Source organism: Ornithodoros turicata, chromosome 7 (assembly GCF_037126465.1).
Source record: "Ornithodoros turicata isolate Travis chromosome 7, ASM3712646v1, whole genome shotgun sequence".
NCBI classification, from domain to species: Eukaryota; Metazoa; Arthropoda; class Arachnida; order Ixodida; family Argasidae; genus Ornithodoros; species Ornithodoros turicata.
The window spans coordinates 29,984,456-29,997,764 of NC_088207.1; the positions used below are offsets into that span (position 1 = coordinate 29,984,456).

General features: G+C 46.0%; 1 protein-coding gene across 2 annotated transcripts; it reads left to right on the forward strand.

The window, feature by feature from the left end:
• The first annotated feature begins 1,349 nt into the window (after positions 1–1,349).
• Positions 1,350–9,041, forward strand: LOC135400780 (protein lin-37 homolog). 2 transcript variants are annotated; one of them, XM_064632691.1, is made up of 9 exons: positions 1,350–1,537; positions 1,695–1,776; positions 2,008–2,064; positions 2,671–2,768; positions 2,851–3,005; positions 4,610–4,762; positions 7,934–8,007; positions 8,088–8,159; positions 8,914–9,041. In XM_064632691.1, the coding sequence occupies exons 1-9, from the start codon at positions 1,510–1,512 to the stop codon at positions 8,951–8,953; spliced, it is 759 nt and encodes a 252-aa protein (XP_064488761.1). In that variant the 5' UTR covers positions 1,350–1,509; the 3' UTR covers positions 8,954–9,041. The 2 variants fall into 2 exon arrangements, with proteins under 2 accessions (XP_064488761.1, XP_064488763.1); XM_064632693.1 differs by having other exon boundaries at positions 2,671–2,762.
• The last annotated feature ends 4,268 nt before the right edge of the window (positions 9,042–13,309 follow it).

Genomic DNA, 13,309 nt, shown 5'->3' on the forward strand with positions numbered 1-13,309 from the left:
AACTCCTGTCTGCTCCTATAGGTAGGGTGCCTCAGTACTATGGCAACTTACCCTACCCACCCCCACCCTACCTGTCTGCTGTATTGAGTACTGAGGTAACCTTGGCTGGCTGCAGTACATGCGTTTCAGTAGCCATGCTGACTAATCACTCAAGCACCACTTACGGGCATAGGTCGATGATGACACCAGGTCAGCTCTTTGTTTGCTCAATCATGCTCACTCCCACTGCAGCTCACCATTTGGTCACTCACGTTCAACTCTGCCTCCATACTGAGCATGAATGAGCATGCTCATGAGTGACTCTTGCTGAGGCATGATTATGGGACATGAGGAGGTACATCAGTTATCGTTGCCTCACCACTTTTCACTCGGTATGCAAAACCAAACTCCTCCAGTGAACACCATAGGCTTCCACCATAGGCTTCCACCATAGGCTTCCACCATAGGCTTCCACAAATGTTTGAAGATGGTCCGACGAACTTAATGGTTTCGGACTCTTCAAGGGTGGGTGACATCACCCAGGGGCGGGTCTGTCAGGGGGGGGGGTCTTAAGCATCATCCAGGAGATAGGGTTTTTACATAGGGAACACAGCCGTATGGGGGGGGGGGGGGCCGTCGCCCCCCCTCTTTCCCTTAAATGCGCCCCTGTCATCACCCTGCGCTCAGGAGTCTGTCGTCTAGTAATAGCACGTTTCTCCGCTCTACGTTGGAAGGCTGCCAGCAGTGTAGCCCTGGCGAGAAGGGTGTATGGAGTAGACGGAAATCGAACTTCGAAGAATAACGTTGCCACACGTGTTGGTAGATTGAGAACTCGTGATACTTGTCAAAACTCGAAATTAATTTTGCGATACTTCCGCGGCATTGCATAACAACGCAAACTGTTAATTTAAGTTTCGGAACAACTGTCGTGCTCCAATCACCTCAGCGCTCTAGCAGGCGATCTCCCTGAGCATACCGTGAAAAAGGGGCGCCGACGAAGGTGGAGTGTACTTGGGTCGGGGGTGTCGGGTGCATGAATATAGAATGAAGAGGGGCATAAGAGAGAAGGGCCTAGTACGAAATACATTCGGGACCTAAATGTTTGTCAGTATTTTTTCGCAAGATATGTACGCTGAGGCAGACTATATATAGCAATTTCCTAATCGACTAAATGCAGTAAGTGGGCGCTGCTGTTGGGGAAATTATGCCATTTATGTGTGATGTGTAGTTCCATCCTATTGCTTTCCCCCCTGTCTATATGAACTTAAGTTCCGCAGATTTAGCAATAACGAAACCGAACCCATCGATTGTGACTTTCGCTTCATCCTTTATCGACATCGACGCCACATGGTTCCTCCTCCCTCCCCTTCGCTGCCCTTCTCCTCTGTTGTTGGTGGTGGAAGGTGGAAACTGTGTTGGCGGCGGCATACGATATGTTGTTCTGTCTGTGTACTAAACCGAGAGCCTTCGCATGAGCTACGGGATGAAACCTCGTTTCATGTGACATAATTAAGCGAATGCGTTGCAGCAATGTCGAAGTCAAAGCAGGATAAATCTGGTAAGTGCACTTTAAAAGTCCACTCGCTATTGTGCCATCGACAATCCGCTGCCTTTCTATGCATAAATAAATCAAATCAACTAATGAACCAATCAACTTGTTGTCGTGCGTCTGCGAAGTGACAAAAATACCGTGTTTTATTCCTTTGTGCGCTTAGGAGGCTTGGCTCCCGAACTGGACCAAGCGCGCTCGAAGCTGGATGGCGTTCTTCAGAATCTCATGGAAAAGACTGAAGAAAGGTCAGCATTTTGAGTACAACCGCGAATTCCTAATGGTTCAAGAAGCAATCGAGATTCGTTTATGACATCTACTCTTGAATTATTACAGATCATTGTGATATCATCTGACTAATGCTAGTTGAGTGCAAGCGTATTGTGCTTACACATCATTGCACACAAGTTCACAGTTACCGAACTGAGCATGCGAAAGTGTTTCGCACTATTATAACTTACAATTTCTGCTTTTTTCAGTCACAGTTCATCATCCCAGTCAGATGACGATTACAAACCTTCAGATATTATTATGAAGTAAGTATTGTGACTTTTTATACACGAGTGATATATTAAAGGACAACGGCCTTAGCGCTCCGTCACAGTGTCAGTTTTCTCCTTCGTCAACTTTCGAACTGCCTGTGAAGAGCACATAGCAGAATAGGTTAAAGGAGTTGCGACAGGTCATCCCAGGTTATCCCAGATAAGCATAAAAAAACGATGCTCTGCATTGATGTGAACCTGCATTGGAAGCTTCATGGCGAAGAGGGTAGTAATAGAGGCGCACAAGAAGTCTTGTGCTTATGGCCGCCAATGGGAATGGACGCAACTGTGAGGTCTGTGACGTTCAAGGGCTTGCATCTTGCTTGTATCTTGACACACAGAAGAGTAATTCTTTTTTCCTTTGTACTTTGGCGTGCAATACAATGCGTCTGTGATGTAATGAACCACATCTATGAAAGTGTCTCGACCCCTTTAACGAAGAGCCATGCCATAGGTTCCCCTTCCCAGTGGACCTCCCTGTTGTAGTACTGCTAGTTGATTGATTGGCTCACTTACGGTATAAAAAGTGGAGGTTTTTACTGTTAAAAGATATTTACAGCGAGAAAAAAAGTGTCACTCCTAACTTTACGAAATTTCCAGAGAACCTTCTCCCATTTCTTCCCCTTCGAAGCGGTCGCAGAAGTCTCAGAGGAAAAGACGTCGAAAAGATGAAGCTGCGATTCAGAGCTCAAGTACGGGTTTGTCATCCGTTCATGTGCTTTTTAATAGTACATTGCTCGACAACCTGTATTTGCATTCCTTACACTTCTCCACTTTCAGACACATACATTACGAAGATCTATGGTTGCAGCGTCGACCTAGCACAGTTTGACGAAAACTCTCCGCTTTATGCCATGTGTCGTAGCTGGATCCAGAACAAACCTGTACAACAGTCGGAGAAGCTCTTTCCCACTGACGACGAGGACGACAAAAAGGTATCCAAAATGCATTCTGTCTGATGACAGTAGTTGGAGGTGTGCCCTGGCATAGTTACATCCTTGAGTCCACACGGATATCTGCACCACGTAATGGTTTGTGGATGGAAATATATAGCATTTTGAAATCCACGTCACCAATGAGCACTTTACCCAGAAATTAGTATTGGTGTCTCTGGAAATGTTCCCTAGGCAGAGCTATAACTGAGAGTATGCCGTGTAAAATCCACGCAGAATCCAAAATTATGTTGATTTGTGTCATTACTGTGCCTAAAGTAGAAACTAAAAGCATTTGTATCTGAGCTTTCGCTATCATAAGACTGCATGTCCCCTTTATGTGAAACCCTTTAAGAGGGTCTTAAGTAAATACTAAATGAAATATGGTTCTATATACTGTGCAGGTGTGGGTATGCCTGTTTCAACTAGACTGGTTGTGGACTGAATAAAACACATGCGTACGTCAGTGTCTCTCTCTATCAGGGCCGGCGAAGGGGTGGGGTGGGGAGTAAGGCGACCGCCTTAAGCCCCGCTCACGAAGCCCTCAAACAGGGATTACTTTTTTTTTTAAATATCAAGTATGCACTTAATCGCACGAGCGATCTTCGACTAAAACAGAAATGAGAGAAAAGAATGTGTTATGTGCCATTCCGTCATGTGATGAGAAAATGTCCAACTTTTAAAAAAAATCCTCCAACCCTGCAAGCTATACTGAAGATTTCGCACCCTTCTCCCCTGCTGCCGTTTCCCGTACTGCTAAAATCTCCCATTGCGAAAAACTTATAATTTCTTATCTTTTCTTTACTTCTGGTGTGAAACAGGCCCCGCGATGTGCCTTTGCCTCAGGCCCCGCACACCCCTAGCACCGGCCCTGCTCTCTGTTGTCCGTTTTTTTTTTACCTCTGGTGTTTTATTCAGTTATGCACCACCAGCTCCAACTTTGGACTCTTCTGGTTGTGGATGCGGCTCCAGATTTTACATGCGTGGGCATCATACTGTCAATGCACTTGCCTCTAGCAATTGTGTATGTTGCCTGTTCTGTCATGTTCACAATGCATGAATAACATACTGATGGCCAGCACTGTGCATTTGCACAAGCGACACTCTTCAACAATACTTCAATGCAAGACGACAACGTCGGAGATATGCAGACGTCGGGGCTGCCAGTGTCGTCTGCTTTGTGCGCAGTATGCTACTCCCGATATTCTGGTGCCGTGCGAATAACGTAAGACACGGAAACACAGCTTCCGTCCCATGAGTGGTTTTATATGTTTTCCTAATCTGGAATATTCTGTGAGCATGCCTCTCACAGTTACAGCTTTATCTTCTTCACCTATTAATCTAGCAATTTTGGGGGCAGAGTCTTCTGCCATGTTTACTTTCAAAAACAAAAACATAAGAAAGGTGCTTCCTAGACGGCGTGTACCCGTACAGTGGTGGCCAAAACTCTGGCACAGCTGATGCTTCCTTCGTGATGCCAGTATAAAGGCACGGGAGGCGTTAGTTGCCGCTCGATATATTGGTGCGAGATACAAAGTATCATTATGCAGCCTGTATGTTTCTATGGGCTATGTGAAGTAAAGTGGCAATCCTGTTTTGAATCTTAGGCCCCGGAAGAGGGTGGGGACAAGGAGCCCACTGAAGGAATTTACTCTCTACCAGCACCTACGCCATTGCCTAGAGACAAAGAAAGTAACATCAAAGATCTGAGGATACCTGAGACAGTTCAGCAACCTTCAGAAAAGTTCTTCATGGCAGCTGTAATCGCCTTTTATGTATTTGTTTATTTTGCTGTGTTGCGTGAAAGGTCTTACTTGGCTCGCAAGTTAAGCATACCTTCGCACAAGTTATGACAGAGAGCAAAAAACAGTGTATCTGTGGAAACCATAATTTTTCGAAAACAAGGTAGCACCATAGTTTAAAGGGACCATGAAACGATTCTCGCGAATTCCGAGTACTTTGCTGGAAACGGTTCTCATGATCCATCGCTATCGTACACACACAGACTTTTAACCAGCCGTGACTGCTGGATACATCCCTTTGAAGCTGTCTTACGTCATCAACATCCGGTCCTCTCAGTGAATTGTGGACGACGGGGAGCAGGACCACGTGTGTGCATGGGTCGTATGCCTGCCGTCGAAATCAGTAGAAACTAGGGGTGTGCGAATATTCGAATTCTCGAATTCGAATCGAATATCAAACGCTCGGACTATTCGATTCGCGAATCGAAAAAAATTACACTAAAGGCATGGGCTACGAAATGGAAACTTTTAGTGCAGAAGTCACATATTGTAAATTTTGCACGAATATTCGATATTCGATTCAGTATTCGGAATTCGGAAACGCAAACTGTCAGCAATGGAGAAAGAGATTATGTGACACACACACACAGCGTCTAGGAATCATACCACACGCAGCAGCTCCCAAAAGGCCACCAATAGAGACATTTTCTGACGAAGTAGCAGCTCAGTGAAGAAAATGTGCTCCGGTAGTCATGCTGACAGTCAACGGCTACATTACACTTCTGGTGCGATTCTGTGTCAACGATTAGATACGATCTCAGCTCCGTGTCAAATTAAAACACATTTCATGGCGAAGTTTGCAAGCTTGCTTGCAAATTTTGCAATTGGCCCGCAAAAGACTGTCCGCGAATTGGCTGCACCACCTGTGTATGATATCACGGCCAGTTCGCTGGAAAGAAACGTGGACCCAGCATTTCTTTCCGCAAAAGTTACTGCACCACATGACAAGTTTGCAAACGTAGCGTCCTTTCGGTTGCCAAGTGCGGACTAGTGGCGTCCTCCAGCTGCGTCTTGACGTATTTCACTGGAATATGAGCGGTAGAGGGCCGCCGTTTTGCCTCCCGACCGTCGGCGGTTGCGCAGTATTTGGGTGTTTCCGTTGCGCTCGCGCAATGCAGCGATAACGTCAGTACCGGCCGTGTCGAGAGCCTGTATGACCCGTATGCTACAATTTTAAAATTTTTCGTCGTTGGAATATTGTAACAAACGTTCCAGTGCAATTTGCGCACCCCTACATTTTCCTATTTTTAGGGAGAAAAAGTGCGCAAGTTATCCGAGTAAATACGATAATTGAGTTTTGGAACGGTGTTAGGGTGTTTGCTCCGAATTTAGCGTTTATTTCGATCAAGTATTTGCCAATTCCTATAAACTTTTGCAGATGCTGAAATACCTTTCAGCAGGTATAAAAGGATTGTAGCTGACAGCAGCATTCGCTGTCAGAGGGGATCACAAGGTATCATGTAATGGTGAAGTTTATAAAATACTTTTTGTGCCCATATTATCCGAGAAAATAGTGTTTCCCGCTTCAAGCAGCCAGTGACTCCTTGCCGCAGAAAATCGCGGAATTTACAAATCAGTGCCGCAGAATTTTGAATTTGCCGCAGCAGAAAACTGGGGGCCTTAGCCATATCCTGTGGCTTCTGGTCCTAACTTCTACTTCCCTTGACACCTTTTTTTTTTTTTTTTCGGGTTCTTTTGTGCTCTTTTAAGCCCCAGAAGCTGATAACAAGTCGGGACCTTGTGTTTACCGTACTATTGTGGAGTGAGCCTCCATTGTAGCGAGCTGATTTTATGTTCATCTGCTATATTTTCCTGTCATTGCTTCATTGGCAGAGAGGACTTTTGCAAATGGTTTGGCCAGTTTGCCAACACCTTGTGTTATCATAACTATGCACACATCAAGTGCACATTCCCCTAGACTTTTGTTTACAAGCTACAGTCTGAATCGGTACTCTGTTAGATGCCCTTTTGTTGCTTCTCTTCTTGTGAGTCCACTGTCACATGTGATTTAAATGTGGAACGTGATCTGTTTGACTTGCTGTGTATAGCAAATCCCAGCAGTTTTGTACGGGCGGACGACGAGGAAAGGGCCTTTGGTGGAGAACGGGAGTTGGCAGTTTGGACAGCCTGACAGAGCCTTTGGCTGGGCCAGAACCAGATAGAAAGACTCAATGTTTGGGAAGGCAAATACCAGCAGGCACACAGAAGTAGCACAGAAGTAATTTTTACCACCCAGTTTTCTTTGTATAAAACTGCCAAGCACGCCAGTAAGACGTACTATAAGAATGACCCCATGGGGTCATAATTATCGCAGAAGTTTATTTCAAAGGACACCGCAAAAAGCAACCGTGCGCAACGGCAGTGGAAAGCAGTACCAGCCTGTAATCTGCCTGGGACCTCGCACTGACGCTTCAGGCCCCACGCTCGCTGATTGGTCCAAAGAAATGTTGTCTGCTACTCAGATGTCGTCTGCTACTCTGGCGTTCGGGGTTCTGAAAACGCATTGCTCCTGGCTCCGTCATGATTCAGCCGCTCCTTCTATCCCGAATTCAAACTGGTTTACAAGGACAGCAAAGGGACAGGGCACTGATCCCCACTGCCCACTGAACCAGGTGTTCCAAAGGTTCAAACTAAAGGGAGCCACTCTGAAAGAGGTTTTGATGCATTGGTATTGGATGCTGTCTACGTCGAAGACCAGGTGCTCGGTCGCTAGGCTTTGCCGCACATTCACCATCACATGATGGAGGTTTATAAGAGGCTTTTTTTTTTTTTTAAGAATATTTATTTACGGACAGCTTAGCAAAGAAAATATCGTATATGTGCTTGTGTTCGTTTCTTCAGCTGTGACTTCATAAGCGTCGTTTTCAATGTCAAGCCCAACTGAACCAAAACCGAGGCTGGTGCGTAGTCGGGTGCAGCCCTGCAAGTTGTTCGAATGAACCGGTTGTGCACATTCTCGCATTCAGATTACTGGGTGTTTTCCCCAGTTGAAACGCACGATTATCCGGACGTGTGAATTAACGGGATTTGACTGTATTTCTCACTGGAACTTGCTTGTCTGCATTTTGGTGTAGCTGAATTTGTCGGTGACGTACATGCTGGAAATACCCTCTGCTCTTATACTTTAAGGATGACAGCGAAGTAGTTCCTGTTAATGTGCTCCTGGCCAATCATCAGGCACGATGGAAGTCCATCAGGCAGAAGTATGCTTTCTTTGTCTGCTCTGCCATTTTTTTCTTCCACGTAAATGACTACAATGGAGTTGACCATCCATGTCTTATAGATGGAAAGAAGCAGCAATGGCCAACGAGGAACGATACAAGGAAAGCACCAGCATGCTTCTGAAGGCGATGAGGTAGGTAATTGTGGGGCTGCTGCAAAATAGGAATATAAAATATTGATTGGTTTTCAACCCTGTGATCATTCCTAAGAACTCCTATGGGCAGTGAAAGAGATGCCCCTCTTTCCCTCGTTGTAGGAGCGCCTCGTGTACTGGGTTGGTCTAGCAAACGTTGGTTACATTACACATTTCGATTGCATCGCAACAATACAAGAGAGGGTTTATCCTGCCCTGAACTTTACATTTGCATTTGTATTGAAATTTTTTGCAAGCATTATGGTCCTGTAAAACAGGGAAAAAAAAGAACAAGCTAAGTCTCATCCTCATGCATTTTCAATGGCGAACGTCACTGAAACACAGCCACTTTCTTGTGTGTTTGCCTCAGTTTCAAATCACTGCACACAGGTGGCACAGAACATAGAAGAGGAGGGTTAGTGGGATGTTGCATTGTTGTAGGTAGCTCCACCTGTGTGTGGTGGTATGCACATGAAGCAGATGCAAGAGAAGTGAGTAATGACAAGAAGAGTGAGATAGGCCATTGTAAATGCATGGTGTGAGATTTTGCTTTGCATTTCATTAATTTTTTCTAGAGTACCATGATGAGTTTTTAAAAATTAGAAAACTTGGCACAGAACAAACATAGTCTTCTATTTTTGATGCAATCAAAATCTCGATGATTTCCAGACTAACCCCGTAGATTTTAGGCTTGTTAGGTTTAATTGTAGGCTTAGGTACACTAATCCTTACACCCCATTTCTGAACATGCCAGTCAAGATGAAGGCGGATCATGGGAGGGAGTACAAGCCTAGGACATCAGCACTGTGGTGTATAATTTTCTTGGGTGTAAATCACGGAGGAAATGCTGCAAGCACCACAAATAAAAAAGTGGACACAGACTCTATGAAGTTGCTTCATCTGTATGAAAAATTAGAATGGTGGGCACCGAAATTGAGAGGCAAGCCAAATGTTGAAAGATGAAAACAACGATGAAAGATGAAAGTCAATGAAAAGATTAGCCAGCTGTAGGACTCAACCCACATCTTCTGGATTACCAGTCCAGGGCTCTACCAATTGAGCTAAGCTAACATGCCTCCACAGTGACTTCCAAGGGTGAGTCATCTGAAGGGACAAACAGCCACTCTCTCACTCATCCTCCTTTCACTCTTACATTTTTGCTCACTCATACACACATTCATACGACGGGTAACCTTTTCAGTCACTTAACCTTTTCAGTGACTTTCATCTTTCATCGTTAATATCTTAGGCAATTTGAGGCTTTGTATGTATTTGTCCCTTCTATATTGTTCCAGCCTCGGGACATCACTTCTCTCATGTTCAACAGTTGCCGCTTGCGTCGATCCCGTCGTATGAATAGGATTGCCACCTTTCAGAGTGCAAAAAACAGGCTGAGGGAGAGGAGGTGGAATAAAGGGGAAGGAGGAAAGGCTCGTGGGAAAGGGAAGTGGGTGAGGCAGTGGCATATCTAGAGCTACCTGCGCCCATAGCAACATGGTTAACATGATGTCCTTGGGGATGCGTTTTCGTGTGATCCGCACTAGAGCCCTGCACCATCCGCGGATAGAAGCGGATATCCGCAAGATACTTGCGGTTCGGATGAAAATTTAGCACTTCCTGCGGTATGCGGATCGGATGCGGATGGCTCGAGGTCGGATGCGGATCGGACGCGGATGTGAAAGCAGCGGATCGGATGCGGATATACCGCGTGCTATAATTTTTCGACCAGCAATTTATTTGCATTGCGCGCCGACAGCGAGCGCATGCTCGGGTTCACCTTTGACCATGCACGGCCAAGACGGGAGACGAGGCATTCTGGCATCTCGAACCACGCGAGCACCGGCGAGGTAGCGTTCCACGCGTTGCAGAAGTCTCTCCATATCGCGTTTGTTGAAAGGTTTACCTTTGCTTGTCGTCGTGAGTCCTTCCGTGACAGCATGGAGGCATCCGAAATTATACCAACATATGCTTCCTGCGGTCTTTACGCGTCATTCGAAACGTGCGGATTTTGCGGATCGGATGCGGATGGTGCGTTTTGCTCAGCGGATCGGATGCGGATGTAAACTGTTGTGTATGCTGCGGATGCGGATCGGGCGCGGATAACGTGTGCGCGGATGCGGGTCGGATGCGGATGCCATAAATCTCATCCGCGCAGGGCTCTAGTCCGCACTAGGTTTCACACTATAGCCTCTCTAATGGCGGGTGCTCTAGATCATTTATGAATGTGCCAGGTTCAGTGCCCGACCTGGCACATTCACACCCGACCACATAATGGCGCCCCTGTTCACCTGGCGCCCATGGCACCTGTCCACACCTGCCACACCCTAGATACGCCACTGGGGTGAGGAACGTTCTAGCTGGCACAACCACCAACAGCTTTGCACAACCACTGCTCTTGTCCCCTCCTAGCACAAGACTTAATGAATAACCATGATAATAATGATATGAATAACTCAGAAAATGACTGGTGACTGCGGAGTTGGGTCTGTGTCTCAAATTTATTCAAGCTGTAGTGGAATGCTGAAGGGAAAACCACGTAAAAGCCCTATGAAAGGTCTTGAGCCACAAATATCAGCAAAAGGACGCCGGTATCACCTTCCTACCGGCAACCGGCAGAGCGCGCAAATAACCGGCCGTGCCGGTATAATACCGGCCTGGTGGCAACCGTACGTATGAATGTGTGTATGAGAGAGCAAAAATGTAAGAGTGAAAGGAGGATGAGTGAGAGAGTGGCTGGTTTGTCCCTTCAGATGACATACCTTTGGAAGTCACTGTGGAGGCGTGTTAGCTTAGCTCAATTGGTAGAGCCGTGGACCGGTAATCCAGAAGATGTGGGTTGGAGTCCTACAGCTGGCTAACCTTTTCAGTGACTTTCGTCGTTAATTTCTTAGGCAATTTGAGGCTTTGTATGTGTTTGTCCCTTCTATGTTGTTCCAGCATCAGAACATCACTTCTCTTATGTTCAAAGCCAAATGTGTCAGGATAGTGGCTGCTAATAATGCTGTTGCGGCAACATACGAGGGGTGCTGAAAAGCTGTCGACCCGACGAGGAAGAACATGGCATAAAGTAACACTTTTATTACAACTTGACATGTTGTTCATGAGTTCAACGCACTTGACACATCGTTCCTGAAGCTTCTTAAACCCTTGAAAAATGAGATCCGACGTCTGCCCTCCGAAATATGCTTCGGCTACTCCTATTACCTCAGTCCTCCAGGAATCACTTTTGTTCAGGTTCGTATACAAAAAATAGTCCGATGGGGCAAGATCCGGCGAGCACGGCAGATTGAACATCTGCCGTGCTCGCCGATTCAAATCGCCATTCAAATCGGAAGTCACTACCTGCTTTGTGAGTCGGTGCATTGTCCTGCAAAAGGAAAACACCTTTCCGTAGCTTCCCGAGCAGTTTGTCTTTCAAGGCCTGCTTTAACCGGCTGAGCAAGCTACAGCAGTATGCTGCACTAACTGTTTCACCCTTCTGGGGATAGTAATGAAAACACGTCCTTCTCCCAGAAAAACTGAGGTCATATGACCTTTCTGGCTGATATTGAATTTCTTCGGCCTCGGACAACACGAGAGCCGACATTCTGGTTTGTTTTGTCTCAGGATCATAGTCGCTCAAGAAGATTGTGCCACCAGAGTGCTCAAAATGCTGCAGTATCGACTTGCAGGCATCCATGTTAGGTGTTGTATCTCATCAGCATTCAAACATTCGGCACCCACTTGGGTGACAGCTTCCGCATACCTAACCGTTCATAAATTACAAACTCAATGTCTTCTCTGGATATGCCCAAGTTCTTCGTAGTAGACCTCTAGCCCAGAAACATCATCATGACGTCGGTAGACAACCTGAGACCGAAACAAATCGGAAGGGCAGGGCTGGGTTTCACGAATGGGCACTTGTTCGCTGCCTCCTATTTAAAGAAAACTGGGACCACAGGTCGCGTCCCTTTCAGAGATCATCGTAATCCCCTCAAGACTTTCGGGCGCGACCTTGTTCGCCACTAGCTTTGAACGTAGTTCAACTCTACCAAACTCGTGGCGCTGTCGAACACTATGACGTCATTTGTTTACAAACAGGTAGAGGTCTATTGGTGGTGCTGTCGAACACTATGACCCCATGTGTTTACAAACAGGAAAATGTGTATTGTTTCAGCCGACATATGCACCGATCTGCAAAAATGTGGTCATGACACAGTCAACGATTTATTGAGCCCGCGAATTGAACAACTTGTACAGTACTGTAAAAGCAGAAGTTTTCGAGAATACTTCATTTCCGCGAAATATAGGTAGCGGGGATGAAGAGAGTATGGGCACTGTAATTCGCGACGATATGAGTTCCACAAAGACGAATCGCTTACTAGATGGCCTTTGTTCTCACAATTTTTTTTTTTGTGTGTGTGAAACATTTCTATAGGTGAAATGCCACTTTAACGTCAATAGTTTATTTGCATAGCGCATCACTTGGCATTGCAGATACCTGCTTTCACAAAACCATTGTTAAGCCAGCCGTCACGTAGAGGCCGGCTAATTCGCGTTGTTTACTGTTTGCAGTGTCCTGAACCCCCAATCCCGCGATTTCCGCTTCCCTCACGAGGTCAGCACGAATTTGCGGAATTAATAAGGTCCCGCGAACTTTTTCAGCACAAGTTGCCTCACACATCATCATCAGTGCATCCCGGAGTTTAGAAACGCTGCAGCCACGAACAGACAAAAGGCACACACCAGACAGGACGAACTGCGGATTTTTCGAACTTGTCATGTTCTGATTTCCCCAACTCTCATAGGACTCTCAGTGACTGGAATTTGAAACCACGCAGTTTTCCACAGACGTCGAGAAACGGCAGTAGAGTGTGCGGCTTTTTCTACTCCTCGTGGATTTGCTGTGCTAGTTGAGATTACCCGGAGTCTGAACTATAGCTTCGGAACCACAGGAATTTGCCCTTACTGCAATATAGCGGGAACCATAATTGCGAAGCATAAGTGAACGGAGCATATCTTTGTATCCTATGACTAGGGTTTAGGGTTTGCTGCATTTACTTTCCCGGAAATTAAGAATCCTATACAGTCAACCCTCGTTAATATGACCAAGGCCGTTCCCGCGGATTTTGGTCATAAAGCGAATTGGCATATTACGGAGCAACATGGAT